Source organism: Varanus komodoensis, unplaced genomic scaffold (assembly GCF_004798865.1).
Source record: "Varanus komodoensis strain SLA01 unplaced genomic scaffold, ASM479886v1 scaffold68, whole genome shotgun sequence".
In the NCBI taxonomy this organism is placed as follows: Eukaryota; Metazoa; Chordata; class Lepidosauria; order Squamata; family Varanidae; genus Varanus; species Varanus komodoensis.
In genome coordinates, this window is record NW_025336321.1 from 3,434,954 (window position 1) to 3,456,751 (window position 21,798).

A 21,798-nucleotide genomic window follows, 5' to 3' on the forward strand; every position below is an offset into this window, starting at 1 on the left:
AGTGAGTTGCGCGCGCGCGCTTCTCTAGGAAGTGATCCCTCCCGCTCCCCGTAGGGATGTCGGAGTGCTTCCGGCCGCAGCCGGTTCAGGGGTCACATAGCGCGCTTACTTGCATCTTCAGGGCGTCCACGATAAGCTGAGCGCCGCTGACACCTCCTTCTTCTGCTGCCGGTGGGCTCTGAGGGGCCATCACTCCAGCTTCCCGTCGATGGTGAGCCAGGTAGCAGCCAACTCGGTTACGCTGAAAGGCTCTTTCTTTGACCAATGAGGAAAAGCACTACTGCGCGATTGACACGCTCTCCGTTCGGTACGAAGAACAGCAGCCAATAGGCGAGCGAGGTCTGTCGTCAAATCAGCTCGCTGTAAAACAATCTGGTTTTTTTAAAATGTAGGCGGGCATGGCGAGAAAGCGTTACTGGCTGGCTGCCGTTTGATCATACTTAACCAATCCGGCCGCCCGCGTGGACGATAATAAGACTGCTGTGTGGCTGACCTAGTTGCGGGATTGCAGCATGGTCTGTAGGCGGGCATGAAAGTGGGGAGGGCGGAACAGCAGTTCCAGTGCTAGTGGCTGTGCTGAGTACCCTGGTATGGCTATGTAAGTCGGCGGCTGTAAAGCAGAAAGTATATATTTAGGGGAGAATGGATATTTACTGAAGTATTCCTTTTTTGATTGGTGCACTTAATTTATATTTGCAGTTATATAAAACATCCTGAAAGGTGCTGTTGAAGGCTGTTACAGAAATGTTTTAAATGAGCAGATTAATGCCAAGAAGTTGCTATTAAAATGTAGGTTAAGTTTCTCCTACTCCATGTTTTATTTCCCTTATCCCCTTCCCTGATTTATTTGCACAACAACGCTTTGAGGTAGCATAGGCTAAGTGAACGACTGACCCAAAGTTATTTGGGGCTCAGTCCTTTGGAAATGAATTTAAGCTCCTCAGCTTAGAAGCTCATGGTGACCTGATACATAGCAGGAGGAACAGTGGAGATGATATTTGCCACTCTGTTCCTCCTGGTCTGACCATCTAGTGACGGCTTTTCAGAGGGGAGGGGAATAGGCTGGAGTAGCTTTAGGATATAACTGTTTATTTCATATCAATGCCATCCCATAGCAAACGTTCTCTGGGTAGTTTACAACAGTGTATAAGACAATATACAATATAAGTATAAAAATAAAGTAGCATTAAAATTAAGCTACAATACAAAAAAGGTACAAACATGACCCTGCAAAGGGAAAAAAAAAGTCACATGGACAATCCCTTCAGATCCCTGTGTAACCAAGTAGATCTATAAAGGTTTCAGCTTAAAGGGCTCTCTTAACCTAGTGCTGAAAAGGTGGCAAGTTTGCTATCAGGCAGGTTTCAACAGGGAGGTTGCTCCAAAGATGAGGGACCACCACAGACAAAGCCCTCCGCCTTGTTGCTACCCTCCAAGTCTCCCTTGGAGTTGGCTCCAGAGAAAGGCCCCTGAGGCTACGAATACCTCATCCTTTCTGCTCTTCTTCAAGATCACTTTCCTGACCTTTGAAAGTAACTGGTATATTTCTTTCTGCATGGGTATGAAGGGAGACAAAAACTAATCCCATGCTCTCGGATCAGAGCCTTATCTCTAGACTCGGGGATGGGAATCTAAAGTATCCCATGGCGTTTCAGCTGCTGTCTAAATGCCATAGGATAGTTCCCTCCAGAAATAATGAGCAGAAATAATTCTACTTGTTGAGACAAAACAAACAAACAAAAGTCTGACAATTCCCAGTATTTCTCAGCCAACAGTGGAATGATCTTGCAAAGCTTGATTAACTCTAATATAAGCCACTTTATTACAGTTCGGGAGTGTAGAAGAATGACTAATAATTGCTCTGTCAATATCAAGGTTTTTTATTGTATGGATTTTTAAACTGTTTTAATGTAATAAAAGGTTGACTGCATCTGAAAAGTAAATATTTCAAATAAACACAACTGCCTAAGGAACTTGTACAATTTACAACCTTTTAAAATGAAAAAAAGAGACCATGTTATTTTGAATTTAAAAACTGACCTATGGAAACTGCCTTCTTAGATGGTGCTAAGAGTTAAATATTCTTCTCCATCCATAATCATTATTTCAGTAGCTACCCCAGAATTCATGCTGAGACTGCTCTGAATGCCTGTGAGAAGCCAACTAGCCAAAATCTCTGCTGGGGACTTGCTGCTGTTGTCCCAAATTATTTCTCAAAGTGACTGCACATAAAGTAAAATAGCTGGTCTGCCAACAATTTCAAAATATTCCAAGATGGGTATATTGCTCATTTTGTCTCTCCTGTATTATGCATTCCTTACACTGATTATTTATGAACAAACACAACATGTGTTATTGGGCTGGTTCCAGTCTACGGGGTGCTTTTAGCTGAAGCATTTATTGTGCAACAGTGCAGCTGGGGCTGGGACTCACGGCCAAAGTCCAGGGTGCCACAGCTGAGCAGAAAGGAACAAATGACCATACAGAGAGCAGTAAGCTGATTGTGGTGCTGTTTACGCAATTTTAAAATGCAAAACTCCATATACTCAAGAGTGTTATAGGTTAGCAAACATTCCATCCTAAGCATTTTTTAATGGAATAGCAGTGGTGGTGGCAGGGAGAGATATATTGTTGTATGCTTCACAACTGAAGTAAGGCACATGGCCATTTGAAATGGGGGCAAGGGGAAGGTTGTGTAAGACCATTGCATTCAGGGTTGAAATTTAACTGAAATGTTAGGTGTGTTCACATCACTATTTGTAATCCTTCCATGTTTTTGCACTCTTTCTTAGATTTCTTTCAGAAAAGCAATTCTTAAGGAGGTAAACCTTTTTGATTAAAGGTACCAGGAGCCTCTTTGACTGGAAATTAGCAATAAGGTAACCAGGGTGGTACAGTGGTTAGCATATTGAACTACGGTTGGGAGATCTGGGTTATAGTCCCCATGAAGGTCACTGGGTGAGTTTGGGCCAATCATGACTTCTCAAGCTAACCTGTCTCTCAAAATGGAGAGGAAGAAGGTTGGTCTCTGCTTAGGATTCTTTTTCTGTAACTGTGCTGGAAAAGGACTGTAGGAATTATTATAAATTCAAGCCTCCATTATGTGTTCTTTAAAAAAAGGGGGGGTTAATCAATAATATTGATGAAATTAGGCTTCTCCAGTGCTTACATACAAAAGGAATAAGAATTGCATCTTTTTGCCAGACCAAAAGCACAAAAGTATATACAGATGGTTGGATCCTGATCAGAGTAAACCCACTGAAAATATTTGAACAAACAGATCATAGCCCTACTCTAGACAGGACTAAGTTTGGGCCCAACACAAAGGACCCAGGATCTGCCTTCCATAAACAATAGGGCTGTGTTCACAAAAACTCTCCCTATAATTTTGAGATTCCCTACACCACTGGTCGTCTGGCAGGGTCTTCTGACCCTTTGTATTTTCAGGGGGCTGGAGGGGGAGCATGAGAGGAATGGTTATGGAAGTTTGCTTCTGACAGTCCAGTTGTACATTCCTAAATTTGAATATAACCCAGACATGCTAGGACATGGGGCTGAATCTAGATTTAAGCTGGATCAACAGTGCTGGTGGAAATGGACTCTCCCCCACCTCTTCCCTGCAGAGGACTACTTGAGTCCTCTGAAAGTGCTACAAGAGAGTGAGTCAGGAGCCCTGCTGAATGGGTGAGCTGCGGTGTGCTGGAGAGTGGTATCCCCCAAAATCAGGCAAGGGGCCTTCTGCAAATAGAGGTCCTTCTACAGAAGGCAGGTCCTAGATCCAACCTGATGGCAGTTTCCTTGCTGCTGTCTCTTCAAATCTGGGGCAGTCTGTAAACCATAGCTGGGAACTAATAGAGCCAGCAATGTTTACAGCATAGAGGAAACGGCATAAGATTTTTTTCCCACAGTGCACACAATACGTGCTTCTGTTTCCAATCTGTAGCTGGCTTCAGGATGAGGAGGGATTTACCACATTTGTTTAGTCCTGGACACAAGGTCTCCTTTGTTGTTTGGGTCTGCAGGCAGAACGTTTTATTTGGACAAGGGAACCCTTGGGGTGGATTTGTACTTTTCAGTTTTGGCTTGGAGATAAATTATTTCATAAAATCATTCGTTCTTGGTAGAACAACGTTTCACCATGCCCATTTTAAAAGCTTTTATTGTTTAAAAAAATCACACTGTGGTGACTTTATCAAGTTCAAAAACATCACTTGAAGCAGAATTTCTCTTAGTCCTAGAAAAATATTTAATATGCTTAGTCTCTTGTGATTGGACTTTCAGGAGCTGAAGTCACCAGATGTTTGGAATTTTGGCCAGACCTGCTTTATATGCAATTGACAAATCCCAGCTTTGCATTGGAATTCCAGAAAATAACAAACTAAATCTGCAGTTGGACTGTTCTTGTCTTGGAATGGCACCAGTAGCTCTGTAACTGGTAATACTAGTTTTGGGATAGCTTACTTTTTTTTCTCTGTATTAAATTTTAATAATCCAAGTGTATCAAATATGGAGTGGTATACTCTCTAGTTCCTGCAACCATTTTTTTCCAGTGGAGTAGCTTGTAAGAAGTCTACATGAACAATCTTTTAAAAATGTTCTTGAGTGATATTCTAATGGAAACAAAGGAAAATATACCAACAGGTATATCAAGGAGCAAATCTTACCAAAACTGACTGGCTTAATGTATGCTCATTTCTGCAATACCCCTGTATTTCATTAGCCTGCAGGATTGGAAGACAAGAATTTGCCCCATTTCTTTATACACTGAATAATAATAAGGATTAATGTTTTCCAAAGGCTGGAAAACTTACAAGGGTTTTGAAATACTAGTAAATTGAGCCAGGCTTAACTCTGAAATTGGCCTGCCCAATTTGTTAGAATTTACCAGAATGTTTAATATTTTATTGATAATTAATTCAGTTGCATATAGTTCAGTGCTAAATGAGCAAGCACCAAAAACAAATGCATGCCAGCACAGTAGCATGTAATACGAAAATGCATCTCCAGCATTACCCTTTAAAAATTCATTTGAGCTGGGTGAATATGCTTCTGTCTTTAAAATTGTTTCTAAGGGAAAGATCAGCAGCTGCAAAACAAGTCTACGCATTATCTACTCAGAAACAAGTCCTACTGAGTTCATTGTTCAAACTTGTCAACCCCCCTCCCTTTCTTGCACGTATTGTTTTGGGCTCTTTCCACATCTCGATTAGGAAAAAAAAAACTTGTGTAAACAATGTAACTGTGCTGGGAGCAAGCAGTCTTTATTGCAGCTGCCGTTAAACCTCAGGGTTGTGCTAACTCGATTGACATGAAAATGCTTGCCATGCTACTTGATGGATCAATGCCAAATACATCCAGTTTACATATTCTTTCAGTAGTGATTGATTGTCATCTTCCAGAGGCAATTGACATTTCAGTTTTCTAACTCTCATATGAAAGAGGAAAAGTGTGCTCAGGCACAACACCACATGGACCATTAGAGGTTTCATTAATAGGCAATTAGCAGTAGTAAGTGTGCTAAATGACTGTTTTCTTAATGCTGTAAACACTCCCACTGGTCATCTTCTCAAATGTTTTCTATCAGAGTGGGTAGATAGATAACTTGACATAATCTGTGAAGCATAAGCAGAACACACATGTTCTGGTGTGAGGTTTCATAATGTTCAGAAAACAAGCAAGCATTTTGTACATTTAATTTGTTAAAATCTATTTTAAGTGAGATCTAAAAGGACACCAAAGTTATGACCCAAAGCTCCTTTCAGCTCTGTAAGTTCACCTCTAATTTGGACCTGTTCCTTCCCTCTGCCTGCCACCCTCTTTTTCAGATTCCAAGCTTGTATTCTAAAGGATGCCTTCACTTAGGAACAGGGAGAGAACTGTGCAGTGTGAATGAACCTGCTTCCACCCCAGCAGGCTGCTGCTTAATATTTTTGTACTTAGCACTTTCCAAAGTTCCGATCTAATGATCAACAAACATTAACATAGCTAAATAAATTTAAAGTAGTCCAAATGGTTAATGGGATCATCGTGCTGTTCTAAGCATCTTGAGAACATTTTCCTTTACCTGAAACTTAACCCAAAGATGTAATTGTTCTAAATATAAATGCATGAATCACAGAATTATAGAATAGTAGAGTTGGAAGGGGCCATGAAAGCCATCAGGTCTAACCCCCTGCTGTTGCAGGACACCAGCTTACACCATCCCACTCAGATGGCTGTCCAGTTACTTTTGGAATGCCTCTAGTATGGGAGAGCCCGCCACCTCTCTAGGCAGATGGTTCCACTGTTGTATTGCTCTAATAGTGAGGGAGCTTTTCCTGATGTCCAGCCTGAATCGCAGCTGGACTTGATTATTCTGTTACTCGTTGGATAGATTTTGTTTAAAAAACACCATGACAGAGCTCTGTTGTTTGTAGAAGGAAATGTTTAACAGCTTGAGAAACATCTTTTGTCCTTTGCAGTACTGTATAAGGAATGCTGACTACTGCACACAAAAGCTCTCCTTCAGTCTCCACTTTGCAACCTGTCAGGGAAAGCTTATGTCAGCAGACTCCTATCCAGGGTTCTGGACATCTTTCGTAAAATGTGTCACATTTTCTTCAGAAATGATGGTGTTTTAGACCAGCTAGACTAGCTGGATGCCAGATAATAACCAGTCATCCTGAGTGAGCAATGTGGCTGGAATGTTTTTAATATTCAAAGTAGGCAAGGACTATTTTAATTTTGTTTGACTACTTTTATACACTAACAAGACAAAACCTTCTGGTAACATAATAGCAATTATATTGGACCTTTTTTTGGCACAAGTTACATTGGCATTCTCGATTAGATTTGACGGTAGAAGCATTCAAATGTATTTGTAGACATTTATATAGTACCTTATGTCCCAAAAGAAACCAAAGTGGCTAACAAGCCAAAAATTATAAAAATACTACATATAAAACAATAAACATAGCAGCTAGCTACAAATTTATCAAGAGCAAAACTTAACTTGGAAGAGGAGCGAAATCAAACTAGTAGATCCAAAGGTGCCAGGATAGAAAAGGAAACATTCAGATACGTCAGTGAATAATATACACTCTGCAAAGTAAAGAAACCATTTTTGTTGGCATTTACGCAGATGCAAAATACATGTACCCTCTACCATAACACTTTGCACAACTGGCATAGAAAGCATGGGTGGCAACCTAGGGTACAGGTATGTAGACAACTATAGGTAAGATGAAACTGAGATGCTGCATGTCAGAAAAAAAGAGATGGACATTTTTGCATGTGTAGTGCATATGCTAAAATCAGTCTTTGCTGTACATGCATGACTTAATGCTTCCCTTTCTACTGCAGAAACCGCTCTCTCACAAACTGAAATCTTTTATAACAATCTTTCACATTAAGGCTGAGGTCTGACTAGGACACAAGAACTGCTAGCTGCTGTATATGCATACTCACATGTGCATCAGTTGGCATGTTTTCTGCTATCTCAACTCTTTCAACCAGAGCATTTGGAACTTTTTGTCTATTCGATTTCCTAGGTGATGGCTTCTTGGGGCAAGTGCTAATAGGGCAGAGAGAAAACAAGAGCCCATTGAGATAGCAATTACTTGCATTCCAATCTTGGCCTTGTGGAAAACAACCAAGAGGGCAGAAAGCATTCCTAGAAAAGGTACATTCTTCTTCTTTTCCACTGTAGAATAGTCCTGTACTGATTCTATGCTAAGAACCCACAGTAGAGTGAGTAGATCGATGCACACACATGCTCTGGCATGCTGCAATGATAGTATTGCCATCTGGTTCTTCTGTTCATGTCAGCTAGTTTTTCTGTTGAGTGCAACCTGTTGCTGAAAATAGCAGTAGCTGGTTCAGCCAACATTTTATCACATAGGATTGGGCAGCCACCAACAGCTCCCCCAGGCTCTTTTTATGGACCCCCCACTGCCACCTGAATTTGCACCTTCAAACAAATAATTCATAAACTTTTGTGCAGCTCCCAGGACAAGTCTGTCCTCCATACGCGAGCAGTCTTGAGCTGTAGACAGAATCTTAACTACTATGCAATGTCCCCTTTTAAGGTCAAGCAAGTAGACGTACTAATGGAGGAGGTTTCCACAGACTGCTTCCAGGATACAGTGTCCAGGAAATGGCCAACTTTGCCATTTCTTGCCTAGCAATAACTTATACCAGTGGCCACATTTGTTACAGTAATGGTCGTTCTGAGTTCTGTCCTCTCCAGCAGTCATCTCTTTCCTTCTTCTACTCCTACGGGAGATGTGCATCATTATGGCTTGACTCTTTAGCAACACAAATTATACTTGGAAAATATGTGGTTGTGTCTGTTACCTTTTGCACTGCAGTGTTATGACCAATGATGATAGTTACCATCTTCCCAATTTTCCACATCAAAGCGCTATAGGTATCCCTTGGTCTCTGATCAGCACTGGCACTAGCCAAGAGCAGGTGGATTTTAGAGGCACTTGGACTCCTCAGGGTTTCCCAAGCCTCCTGCTTGAACTCCTCCACCCAGTGTTGTTGGTTTTCCCAGGAACTGGGTTACTTATCACCACCTCCATAACCATGGCACATGGTGGAATAGTGGAATAAGTCAACTATATTTCTTATGTTCATTCTTATCCTTTAGTATACAAAGAGATAATCATCTTCTGCATTTGTGCTATAGCAATTGTCTGATATGATAGTTGAAACACATTCATAAGCAACAAAGGCACACTTAATACCTCTGTTATTCAGTTTGCATTTTACAAGTGGCTCTTGCCACTCAGTTGTAAATGTTTAATAGAATGAGGACAAATGTTAGAAACTTTCTACACATCTTTTGCCTTACTGGTCATATTCCCCTTGCATCTGCTTCCATTTTAGATTCATGGCACACCTTACTTTTGGCAGCAGCTGCATACTTGTTCTGTTCTGCTACCAAGTCCTCTCTGGAAATGACCACAGAGACAGACATTATGTTGCTGCTGTGTATGAACATCCTGTCATCTTGAACCCCAATCCAACAGCCATCACTGACCGACAGACTGCATTACAACTGATGAACAGAAACCTAGACATTTATGAAGAGCAAGTGATTGCTGCTGTTAAACAGGTAGCACAATATCTTTATAAATCCTTTATATAAAATGTGACTGTGATTCAAACCTTGGGTTTGTTGTGTTTGCAGGGGGGCACACAACAGGGACATTGGATGAAATGCACCGCTGCTTGGGTCATAACAAGTCAGCAGTTATTGAGGAGTGATGGGATTCTTGGTTTTTGGTGTAACAGGTTTCTGTTCTGTAATTATTAGTAAACAATGGTTTACTAATTGGTTATTGGCATGTTTTTTCTGTAATTTTCCGGAGCTTAACCTCTTACAGCATTTCACTTGTAAAAGATTTCCATTGTTACATATGTAGCAGTGCAATTCCCTACTTCTGTTCATTATATAACACATCCAGCTTGGTCCACTACTTTCAGAGCTATGAGAATCTGAAAAATAGCATATGAGAACCTGAAAAGTAGCCTAACGGTGCTGTGCCATAATATGCAACCCTGAAAATGATCTTCAAGGTTATTTGTATAATTGTTCTGGCTCATGTGCCTGTTCTTAAAACATTGATGCCAATACAAATGAAAAATGCCATTATGGCTGACCTACTGTTAAGGGCTATGGCTATGTCTCCTCTTTCCTATCTCTTATTTACAGACATAACTTTGTAAATAACAATCTAGTAGGAGCTTGAATTTGTTAAAGAGCATGTAATGGGCTTGAAATACCTCTATGGGAATGGTTAAAATGGTAGTGCAATTCAAATGTTCAAAGTTTTAATTGGTCAGACCCTTCTAACTATCCACCTTTGAAAGACTTTCACTTCTACTTTTTTTTTAGTAGAACAACTTACCTTCATTCTGGTAGGTATAAATCAATCACTCAGGAGTAGAGTTTTGCTAAAAATAGGTTGTTATGTTTGTAGCCAGCATTCCCTCCAAGGAACTCAAGGCAGCATACATAATCCTCCTGCTCTTAATTTCATCCCCACAGCAACACTTTGAAGTATATTTGGCTGAGAGGCAGTGCTCTAGCTGAGTGGAGCTCACCTATTACTTCTCAGTGTGGCCTGGACACTGGCTCTCCATGTCACCTTTAGGGTGCCCTGTGCCCAGATCATCCTGGTCACCCTTTCACTAGATTGATGTGGCATGGATACTTGTTTCTAACATTCCTGTGCTGACCCTGTGGCTGTCATACTATTCAGGTGCTTACTGCCACGTATGAGCACTCATTTCAGATCTGCCACTAAAAAGGCCAGGGGAAAAATTAAATGGAATACAAAGGTTTATGTGTTCCAAGAACTGACAACACTTGAATGGGATTAAGACAGTTATGTGGGCAGTTGTTTGTTCTTGGAAAGATTCCACATTCTTCTCCTTTCTTATTCTGGTTCTGTATTTGCTGTCAGGGGGCACAGATAATCATCTTTCCAGAGGATGGAATTCAGGGTTTCAACTTCACCAGGACATCCATTTATCCTTACTTGGATTTCATTCCATATCCTGACTCTGTTACCTGGAATCCCTGCAAAGAAGCATACTTGTTCAATGACACTGAGGTATGAGTGACAGAATTCTTTGTGGGTAAAAAGCAAAAACAGAGGAGCAGTTCCATCATTGCTTTCACTGCATTCAGAGAAAGACAAACAGTATTAAGGAATAGGTGATGTTTTGCCAGTACTTTTTTAAAAAAACTCTTGATATAATGCTGGGATTAAATATGTTCCATCTACATTCAGTTGGAGTGGAGACAATGAAATCTGTGAGCCTTTGGGTATTGGCAGCTTAAGTCATTGATCTGAATAGGTATACTTGAATTGTAACAAAATCTGAGTGGAACCATTAGATTCTACAACAGTGAACTGGAAAGTCTTATTAAGTATACTTTTACTACAAATAAATAATACTTTGATACATTTGAGATCTTTAGAGAAGATCTTTTTTTACTGCTGAGGCAATGATAAATGACATGAGTAACATTTTAGGATTGTTATGCATTAGTTCTTGATTCAGCATTAAGGGGCCTACCTATTCAAGGTCAATGGGGAATAGGTAAAACTGCAGTTTCTATAAATACACATCCATTGATTTCTATCACTTAACTTTGCTTGGCTGTGAAGGGTATAATAAACTCCTACCTGCTACAGCCACAGTTATTTTTATACACTACCCTTTGGACAGATTCTCCCATTTAGTTATAATTTTTCCTCTTTTGTTCAAGACAACATTATTTCTAAACAAAACAAAATAATATTTTACACATTTGTACTGCAAGAGCAGGCTTCTGTTATTAAACAAACAAACATAGATCACTTTTTCTTAGCTAGACAGTTAATTATGTGATTTTCAAGATGCCACTGGTTTAGATTAAATGTTATATATGAATTTTGTTTAGGTCACTGCAGAGCAACTACATTTGGTCTTGGGGCCAGATTATTCCCCATGAATAAGTACTTACCCTTCCTTGATGTCATTTGCCCTGCCCATCTACTTTAAAAAGCCCCTTAATGCCATGTAACATTATTTTGTGTATACTTATCTCCTTTGCTGAATTAGGCTGGAGAGAGGTAACCAGGAATTTTAAAAAGCCATATTGCTGAAAAATATTCAAGTTTTCTTGTCATTCACTGGGGTTACCAACCTTCTTGGTTTGGCAGGCATATTTGGCATTCAGAAGGCAAATTGGTATCACAAAAATAAAAGCAACTTGCCCCAGAACCTAAGGTACAAGGCAGGGATGTGGATTGAGTTCCAAAACACAAAACCACTCCTTTGAAACAAGTTTTGTGTTCCCATGCCAATTTTGCATATTGTGCAACATTGAGGCTCAGAGACAAGTAACTTGGCCAAAAAAGCAGGGTGTAAGATTCAAGCCAAATGTTAAATCATTTATTTCCATCTACAGAGCCCAACAAAATACTTATTTCATAAAAGTAAAACTGGTAATACTCAGTGAAACACCCACATTCATCCCCTCTAGCAAAGCCGATATTTTCCCCCATATGCATGCCAAGGCAAAACATCAACTGTGTGCCAGTACATGTCCTAATCCTCTACAACTTACCTTTTTTTGGCTAGCTGGACATGCTTCAGCCATGAACCATATGGGGTTGAAACCCTAAAAAAACAGGAAAGGAATGATGCTTGGTGGGTATCAAGAGAAGTATCTGTGGGTACATTGGTGGTTATGGATGGGCCCCAAATTTGAGACCCTGGCTACAGGCTGCAGTTTCACAACTGAGAACGTTTTCCGAACTTTTTTCAAGATCAGTTGATCAAAATCTTTTGCTCAATTTTTCTTTTCCATTTTTAAAAATTCCCCCCTGCTTTTCTTTGCTGAAACTTTAAATATATTTCCCACAAAGTGTAGTATCACAAAGAGATGCCTTCTGTTCAGCTATTTAGATCAATGTAAGTTAATGAGGGCACCTTCTAGTGTAGCTGCCTTGAATACTCTGAACTTGGAGAACTACAGGCATCCAATGGAAGGTGGGAGGAACACTGGGGCCAGGATTCCCTCCATGTTCCTCTTGCCCAACAAAATATTTACAAGTCTTGTTTTGGCTGTCTAAATTCTTTCCTCCTCCTCACAAGAGAAGCTGAAGCACTACCAGGATTCTTCAGGGGATGATGATGCCTTGCTCCTCCCCACATCCCAGAATACCCCCTCTATCCACACCAGTTCTGCTGTCTTTGGTGCCTACCTGGCATGAAAAGAACTACAAGGGCCCTCTGAAATCTGAGTCCTGCTTCTGGCCTCAGAAGGCATTTCTGAGGTTGGAGCTGGGACTCTGAACAATTCTGTGGTTCCCCAGCCAATGTTGGCAGGCCATAGGACTATGTCCTAAAAACAATCTTTAGAACAATGCTTTTAATCTTCTCAACATTACTTTGTCTCTTAAAGAGTAATACATGGAGTTATTGTAATGAAGACACTCATTTGAGCAAAGTAATTACGTTGCAATCTATCACGACGCTCGTGGCTTACAAACATCCTCTGCAGAACAAGGGAAGGAGGCTGGAGCAGTGGAAAAATACCTTGTGTCCTGGCCTTTTCTCTCTCTTCCTCTCCCCACTCGCTTTTATCCTTCTTTGAGGTTGCTTTTTTGACCTTGGAAAGCAGCTGAGGTGGTTCTTTTCATACTTGAGTGCACAGGAAGGTGAAAGGGGAATAGGAAGAAGAGCTTTGATTTGCTTGTCAGAACATGGTCACTGACCTTAGACCTGTGAATCAAAGTTATCCTAGGTCCCTTAGGTATTGTCTAAGGCAGGGGTCCTCAAACTTTTCCACCAGGGGGACCAGATGAAAGCTGCCAGTGCAGGGCATGGGCCGGAGAGGTGGTGCTGGCAGTGCGCACAGGCCGGTGCATGCAGGCGTACACGCTGAGGCGGGGGCAGGGCATGCAGCAAGGTGAGGTGAAGGGAGGTGCAGGCAGGCACCGCAAGGCGGGTGCACAAGGCAGTGGCTTGCTCACTTGGAGATTGTTTTCTCCGAGCGAGCAAACCGCTGCCTCCCCATGTGCGGGGCAAGGTGGGTGGCGGTGGGCACATGCATGGGTGTGGGTGCGTATGCAGTGGGTCCAAATGGGCATGGCAGGCTGGATCCGGCCCCCAGGCCGTAGTTTGAGGACCCATGGTCTAGGGGCTGTAGAGTTATTCCCTTAATGTTTGCAGAATAATCTTGAAACATACTACAAGAATCAGTGTTTTAGAGCTGCAATCTATAGCTACACCAAATGCTATTGAATTCCTGAGCAGAGAATACGTGCTCAGGAATGTGTACATGACTTTCAAATGCACTGAACATATTTTCATAATTATTTCAAAATATGGTTACCAGTATAGATGCTGTATCTGCAACTGATCCAACAGCTTATTAATAGAAGAGCTCAATGTTTACCATTTTAAACACGTTTTTTTCAGGTTCTCCATAAACTCAGCTGTATGGCATGGAAGAATCAAGTGTTTTTAGTGGCAAACCTAGGAACTAAGCAGTCATGTGAGCACAGCGATCCACACTGCCCACCAGATGGAAGGTATCAGTTTAATACCAACGTGGTATTCAGTGACAATGGTACACTCATAGCCAGATATCGAAAACAAAACCTGTATTTTGAACAAGCCTTCAATACTCCACCAGAGATAGATTACACTATTTTTGATACACCTTTTGCTGGTAAATTTGGAATCTTCACTTGCTTTGATATCCTGTTCTATGAACCAAGTGTGAACCTTATCAAGCAATTCAGTGTAAAGCAGATTGCATATCCTACAGCATGGATGAACCAGCTCCCACTTCTGTCAGCTGTAGAATTTCAACAAGCTTTTGCAACTGCTTTTAATATCAATCTTCTGGCAGCAAATATCCATCATCCTGACCTGGGTATGACAGGCAGTGGTATATATACACCAACAAAATCTTCCATTTATTATGATATGGAAAGTATTAATGGCAAACTCATTGTTGCAGAAATCCCTGTTATTACATCAGAGCCTGTGAAGAGTTTTTCAAGCTTCCAGACAGATAATCCCATTTGTTATAAGGAAGATCAAGAAGTCCATTGTGGCATAACACAGAAAGAACCTCCAGTCATATTTTATGCAGAAATGATGTATGATAATTTCACTTTCATACCCATAATGGAAGCTAAAGGAGATATCCAAGTATGTTCTAATACACTTTGTTGTAACTTAAGTTATCAGAGATTGGTTTTATCTAATGAACTCTATGTTTTAGGAGTTTTTGATGGCCTGCACACAGTTCATGGAACATACTATGTACAAGCCTGTGCATTAGTGAAATGTGCTGGACTTAACTACACATCTTGTGGGCAAGAAGTCACAAAGGCAACTGGACTGATAGATTTTCAGCTCCAAGGAAATTTCAGTACTGCTTTTGTCTTTCCTCTGTTGCTAAGGTCTGATGTCACTTTAGACTTTGCTGACCATTTGGGATGGAAAAACAACTATTATGTCATGCAGAAAAAGGGAGGATCTTCTGGCTTAATAACAGCTGGTTTATACGGGCGATGGTTTGACAAGGATTAAGTGAGGAATTTGAGATAAGAAAATGTATCAAAATTAACCCAGGAAACTAATCAAAGACTATTATTCAACTGTCTGGATTACTTAGGATCGCTTGCATTTTCAGTGTGTGTTCTTTGAACAAAAAAGCTTCAAGCTGGATTATTTCATCAATTTACCAGTTGTAGGATCTCACAAATTTGCTGCTCAACTAGGCAGAGGCACTGGAGAAACAGGTCTTTTAGTGCAAAGTGAGGAGGATCCTTGTTTGTCCCCTCCATTCCTAACCTTTGAGCTCAAGAAAAAGTAGAGGTATAATTCAGTAGCACATTGGATTTGGAGGTACAGTGTCTCCTGTGAGATCCCTGCCCTCCTCCTGTGCTTAGATCCAAACAGACCACCCACTGCTGGTTCCTTTCTACTTACTATCATTGCTGTAGTCACCTCTGTTTGCCTTCACTTCCTGTTTGATCAGCACTTCCATTGTTTGGTGTCCATTCCTTGCCCCGATTAGCTCGGGTAGGAAGTTTATAATATTTATTTTTAGCATTTTATTGTAGCATTTTTATTTTTCATATTGTCTGAAATTATGGCATTTGTTTTTATATTAACTGCTTTAAGAATCCTTTTAAAAAGAAAAAATTAACATGAGAAAAATGTCAACATTAATATTAATTTGTTAAACAAATGCAAAACAAATATATAGAAGTATCATTGCTGACTCTGATTTCAGAGCTCCATATCTTGGCAGCCCCATTCGCTAAAAACAGCACATTCAAGAAACAAGCAAAGTTAACATGTTTATAAGCTGTCCAAAAGCATATGATCCTTTTGTATTGATGTCAGGCAGCCACTGATCAAAATACAATGATCAAGAAGCCTCCAAATTAATTAAGTATATGAAGTATTAATTTCTGCTTTAGAACAAGAGGACTAAAAAGGCTTTGTAAATATGATGTATAAGTCTGAGGTATTTAATAAAAGAAGCCCTTTAAAGAATTAACACTTAATTATCCCACACTGCTACTCAAGTTATTCATTAAATACAACTCACATCTGGGTTTTATTATACTCTGTAAAATATACACAGAAATCTTGATGTACTGAAAGAGTGCAGGTAAATACAGTATTCAAGCAGTTGCTATTTCTATGTACATGCTCATTAATTCTTCAAAAACCCACAAAATTATCAAATAGATCAAAATACTGTCCTGTGTTTCCACACTATGTTCAGAAAACAAGCTGATAATTTACAATGGCATTAAGGTTTCCAGTTTCACAATACAAAAAGGATAAAAGGTTAGGGTCAGTTTATAGCAATTCATTTGTTTTACCTCAACATGCAAGGAGTCCTTGCACGTACATAAGCAAGTTATAATTAAACTGTTACTTTAATTAAAGCAGAACCAAATAAAGTAAAACACCTCCATTTTAACAAACTTCTGCTTAAGTTTGAGAAAATGCCTTCCATTCCAGGGTTTGTTTTTTTCAAAATAACCTATCATAAATTAGAAAAACTCAGGACAAGTTTTAACTATAGCAAAGGACCTGTCTCTTTTCATAAACTGTAAAATGAAACACTTTTTATATGTTCCCAAAGATCCGACACTGTACCTTTTAGATAAGGAGAAAACATTTTAAATCAACACCAGCCATATCCTGTGCCTTAAAAGCCTAGGAGTTAAAAATATATACACACACACACGCGCACACACACACACCCCATAGAGGCACAAATCTCATTTTACTATATGCTGTAGAACTGGGTGAATTGTAGAAAATTCTTTTCCTAAGGCAGCCTAACAGGGCATCAGGATATTGCAAATCTGTTTTTTGATGTAATCTCACTTGCCAAGATAATTACCCTTCCTGCATCCTGAATAAAAAAATATTTTTAAGCAGCAGGATTTTCTTTGTAAATGAAAGATAGCTGTGCAATATAGATTTACTGCACTGCTCTTTCCCCTTTTATACTGTACACGTTTCACCCTGACTACTCCTTGTTAAGCAAGTTACAGCTTTAGTATTATAAGATTGTGACAAGTTCTTTTTCATTTAAGAAAAAAAGAGAATAAAAATTACATTTTTATGGTACATGTCATTTAATTGTGTCGGAAGGCTCCTATGTGATTAAAAACAAATCAACTTTTAAAACCAAATCTAAGATTAATTGCCAGAAGTAATTTAAGGGTTGGTTAAGACTTATTTTTAACCTATTCAAGTTTTCTCAAAAAAAGTTTTCTTTAATTAAAAAAGTCTTAAGTTATTTGGTCCTTTGGCAATTTGCTGCACAAACTACACCTTCTGTACCAAACTCAATTATTGCCTTTAAAATGGTCTTAGTTTTATTGGTATTGTTTTAAATCTATCTCTCTTAGTTGTATGACTTTGCATTCATTTATATGAACATTGGTGCACAGTTTTGCTGGGATTATTCATGGTACCATGGACAACCCAGTACACTGCAATTAAATAACATTCTATATAATTTTTTGCACCATGGATTCCAAAGTATTTCCTTTGCATAACCTGCTTTTTAAAAGTCTCTTGGGTGTTGCACATTTTTTCATGTCACCCACATTTAAAAAAAAAATTCTCTTCAAGTTGTCCTTTTTAATATTCAGTGAGACTGCTTTCTCAGGCAACAGTCTCAAAATTCAGCAAGTGAGTTCACTCTTTAGCCCTCTAATGGAGTTCCTTAATAGGTTTCAGAATCTGAGTCATTAAGTTCATCTTCTTCCGTATATGGGTAGCCATCTTCCCTCCCGATGTTGTTGAAACTACAGTAAGAGCTATGTTCACTTCGGATAATTGGCAAAGAGTCAAAGGTGACAGTTTTTGAGGTGTTGGTGTAATGATTAATGGCATTGAATGTAAGGGAAGGTAATGTGCTGCTTGATGAAACAGGCATCATTGTGGCCAGAATGAGAGCTAGGCAATCAGCCACATCCTTATTGGGAGCACAAGCCAATGCTGGTGTATAACCTAAAATCAAAACAAAAGCATAATTTTGTTAGATAAATCTTTAATTTTTTGTGGATTGGTATAGCTACAAAGCATAGTTCTGTTATACTATATTGCTTAAAAGCTGAAGTCCCCACATGTTAATTTTGATTTGATTTCAGTGTATTCTAGAAAACTAATATGGCAGAAGAGAGTTGCTGCTATGTATTAGAGAAGCAGCAGAGAACCTATTTCCTATCCCAGTACAGATTTGCAGCCTGTCAGCATGGCCAAAGGTCCAGGATGACAGTAGTTGCCATTCCCTATAGCCACATGTTCCTCATCCCTGTCTTTATTACAGTACCTTCTTGCCTACTTTACTAATACAGATGCTCCTGTAGAAAGACCTAGCTTACATTTTGTAAACATGTCCTCCTAAAGTAGAAGGAATGACCAATAGTGAAGAAATCACAACAATGTGCAATAACAACTGTATTGCTTGAAGCCAGCATGCTTCCATTTAATTCCTAGTGTTCATTTGTTGTAGGCACACGAAAGCTTGTTTGCCTTCATTTGCTGAGTATTACTGGCTGATTTCTCAAGTGTACACCAAGTTTAAAGGATCTGCTCTGATGGTTACAAGGCACCATTAAGACTCTCCAAACCGTATCAAGTCATTTTGTTGTATTTAATTAGCAACAGAATAAAGACTTTGAAAAACACCAAACTAGATTCTTCCCTGTCCTCAGAAATGATTTGCTTAATCACCACCCTTTTATCAGCAACTTCTTAGGTGGCAGATAGTATTCACTAGTCTCTGCAACAGGGAAGGACAACAGAGGCTCATATTTCTTGCTCAAATAGACAAAAAACATGCTGTGGGAAAAAGCATGCAAAATGACATGCTTGTCCTTAAGAAATGAAAACCTGAGGACTGAAACTCCCACCTAGTCAAGTTCTGCATAAGAATTGACAGGTGAGAAGTTGTCCTCATCCTTTAAGCTCAATTAACATTTGAAAATGCAGAACCAGAGATCTGCACGATAGTCTGGAAGATTGATATGTGTATTAGTCCATGTCTCAGATGGGCACCTGACATACTGGACTCTGCCTACTACTAGCGGAGGGGCTACTGCAAAGCATTTAGAACATCCTCCTTGGTCAAGTGAGAATGGAACTTCACACAAGAACAGCCAACATAGGAATGAATACAGTTGAAATTACAGGTAAGCCATTCTTCTAGGAGCATAAAAATTAGTATTTCTTTGGCAGCCCTCATAACTAGCTGAAGGGCTAACTCTTGCCTACTAAGACAGAGCTACATATTGTAAGGGGGAAAAAAACAGGCTTCTTGGATATAGTGGTCTGGCTACTATTGGAATCTGAATAATGTACACAGTGGTATAAATCAGCAAGATCTTACACTTTTAACTAATACAAGAATTCACCCTGCTTGCATGTGCTTACCATTTTCATCTACTGCAAGTACACTTGCTCCTTTCCCTAGAAGTTCTTGAACTACAACTGTTAATCCATTTCGAGCAGCAACATGCAAAGGTCTGTGAAAACAATCCACACAGTGTAACAAACTTTATGATAACTAAATTTAAAATGCATACAAAATCACCATGCAACTCTTTATTTTACTACTAGCAGTTTTTTTCTTTTTATTGGTGTGATTAGGCAACTGGATGCATATTAAAGAAAATATGTACACTTTCTATTTTGGAATAAATGCTCTCCAAATAGCTGAGCAGTATTCATTCCTCTGGTTGTACTGAATTATTTGTAATTGCTATAAACAATCACAAGAGCTTTAGCTATTAGATGGTATGGAAAATAAATATAATCCAAAAATATTTTTAAACCACTTGTCATGGCTCTGTAGAATTAAAAGTACAATAAACATGTGTGCAGACAGCCGGTCTACACAGCATATGGATTTTCAATATGAGATGAAGCTTGTATTAACTAATTTTCAAAATTATCAGCATGGACAACTGCTCAACATTTCCTAATAAATGAAGTATCATACTGCCAGGAATTAGTATGTTTTCCATTTTACAATGAAGTAAATAAGCACATACATAATAGGTAAAGCCCCTAGCAAAACTGAATAGCTTTTCTCATACAGCCCATTTCTGCTGTCCCCTCAATCCCAGTGCAGCAACAAATAGGGAGTCTGAGAATTCTGCATTTGATTAATCATAGTGCAATCAAATTCTGAGTTGTTCAAATCTGATGAACTCTGATGATTCTTACCTATGGTTTCTTTTAAAAAGCCCATGGTTTGCATCACATGAGAGTCAACTGCAGCTTAGATTATCTGCACAGCCTGTTATATTATGTAGGCATGGGCACTATTTCTGCCTTGTGCATTCACTTGCAGTGTCACACAAACCCAGGTGGCAGGGTTTGCAGGTTTGGCAAACCACAAATAACCCATGGCTAGTTCTGGGTTATATGAGGGTTGTTTAACCCTCAAACAATTCCCGCTGACTGGATTCATACAATGCAGCAAGCTGGATAACATACAGAAATGCCACTTGCAGGTAAATTATTCCACAATGGGCTGTCAAATAGTCCCACTGATTAGGAAATTGGCTTGTGTCAGGAAGCTACAGCTAAGACTGACCACAGTTCTATGCTTTGGATGACACACTGTGTTAATCTAAAACAGAAGTGAAGGCTTTTGATCACAGTCAGTCTGTAGCTCATTCTTGAAGTACTAAACCATGGTTTAGTGTTTTGTGAAAACTCTCCCACACAGTTTCTACTTACGTCTGCAATGCTGCATTGGTGGCATTGATGAGATTTCTGTCTGTAATCTTTTCCAGTATTAACAAGGCACTAGTTTCATGACCCTAAAATAAAAAACAATCATTACTATTCTATTTTTCCTCTTTAAAAACTGTAGTTATTACTGTACAATTTGGCAGATTCTGTATGAATTCTTGAAACAATTCATGTATGTTGTCTCTAAATATACAAGCAATAGATTATCTGCAATTTCCAGGTAGAATTTTAAATTAGCACTAAGGTACAGTATGGTCCACTGATAGTTTACTAGAATCAGAAAGGGCTGGTATTTGGATATTATAGACAGGATACAGCCTGCATTTGACTCTTTTTTTTAAATCCGTAACTGTATTCCTGACTGTATTCCTTTCTGCTGCTTTCCCTTTGAGAACAGTACCACCCTCTCACCCTACTCCTAGAAGGTCTGGTGTCTAAGATAAAGTGTTCTATTTGCCCAGTAAATGGATGGTTCCTGAACAGAGTTCAAACATGTGGTCAACCACAGAAAAACCACAAGTTGGCTTTACTCATGTTTGTTTTAGCATTAAATCATTATGGTTAAAAATCAATTACCTGCTTCACAATCTTGTTATAGCTATGAATTAATTTAAGATAGTAAACAATTCTCCCCCTCCCCATGCATTCATAGAAGAGATTTATTTCTTTCCTATTACAGTTAAATGCTGTATTGCCACTGCTGCTCTTAACTAACTGCACTTGAATGGAGAAATGATAATGTGAACAAAACACAGCAATAAATCTCAGAAGCCCCAAACTGGAAAAACGATATATACCTTGCTGCAAGCCAAATGCAGTGCTGTGTTTTTACACTTATCTTGCAAGGTCAGATCAGCTTTAGCACTGCTAACCAACACCTCTGAAAGAAATGAAGACTTAGATTAACTGAAAAGTTGCATTGCTAAATGGAGATTTTATTATATTTATTTTTATAGTAATCAAGAGACAAACTTGTTATTGTTCCCAAAT

The 21,798-nt window shown here is 39.3% G+C and overlaps 3 protein-coding genes across 17 annotated transcripts in view; 1 reads left to right on the forward strand and 2 right to left on the reverse strand.

Annotated features, from left to right (window-relative positions):
• HACL1 (2-hydroxyacyl-CoA lyase 1) overlaps window positions 1–240 on the reverse strand; it is a 46,164-nt gene extending 45,924 nt beyond the window's left edge. For all 4 annotated transcript variants that reach the window (XR_006416653.1, XR_006416654.1, XR_006416652.1 and 1 more), the window contains exon 1: window positions 110–240. Coding sequence is in view for 1 of the 4 variants with exons in the window: in XM_044450675.1 (XP_044306610.1) it covers window positions 110–190 (81 nt within the window). In the remaining 3 variants the exon portion in view is untranslated. The remainder of the gene's footprint in view (window positions 1–109) is intronic.
• On the forward strand, window positions 134–15,956 carry BTD (biotinidase). 10 transcript variants are annotated; one of them, XM_044450685.1, is made up of 7 exons: window positions 510–598; window positions 2,793–2,879; window positions 4,282–4,435; window positions 7,530–7,660; window positions 8,872–9,100; window positions 10,455–10,604; window positions 13,969–15,956. In XM_044450685.1, the coding sequence occupies exons 5-7, from the start codon at window positions 8,876–8,878 to the stop codon at window positions 15,091–15,093; spliced, it is 1,500 nt and encodes a 499-aa protein (XP_044306620.1). In that variant the 5' UTR covers window positions 510–598; window positions 2,793–2,879; window positions 4,282–4,435; window positions 7,530–7,660; window positions 8,872–8,875; the 3' UTR covers window positions 15,094–15,956. The 10 variants fall into 10 exon arrangements, with proteins under 10 accessions (XP_044306625.1, XP_044306617.1, XP_044306616.1 ...); XM_044450682.1 differs by lacking the exons at window positions 510–598; window positions 2,793–2,879; window positions 4,282–4,435 and adding an exon at window positions 218–339; XM_044450684.1 differs by lacking the exons at window positions 510–598; window positions 4,282–4,435; window positions 7,530–7,660 and adding an exon at window positions 250–339 and having other exon boundaries at window positions 2,804–2,879.
• A 148-nt stretch (window positions 15,957–16,104) lies between these two features.
• The window catches only part of ANKRD28 (ankyrin repeat domain 28), a 94,973-nt gene continuing 89,279 nt past the window's right edge, over window positions 16,105–21,798 (reverse strand). For all 3 annotated transcript variants that reach the window (XM_044450672.1, XM_044450673.1, XM_044450671.1), the window contains 4 exons: window positions 21,606–21,688; window positions 20,794–20,876; window positions 19,480–19,571; window positions 16,105–18,054 (listed from right to left, as the gene is read on the reverse strand). In XM_044450672.1, coding sequence (XP_044306607.1) covers window positions 17,768–18,054; window positions 19,480–19,571; window positions 20,794–20,876; window positions 21,606–21,688 — 545 coding nt within the window. In that variant the 3' untranslated portion in view covers window positions 16,105–17,767. The remainder of the gene's footprint in view (window positions 18,055–19,479; window positions 19,572–20,793; window positions 20,877–21,605; window positions 21,689–21,798) is intronic.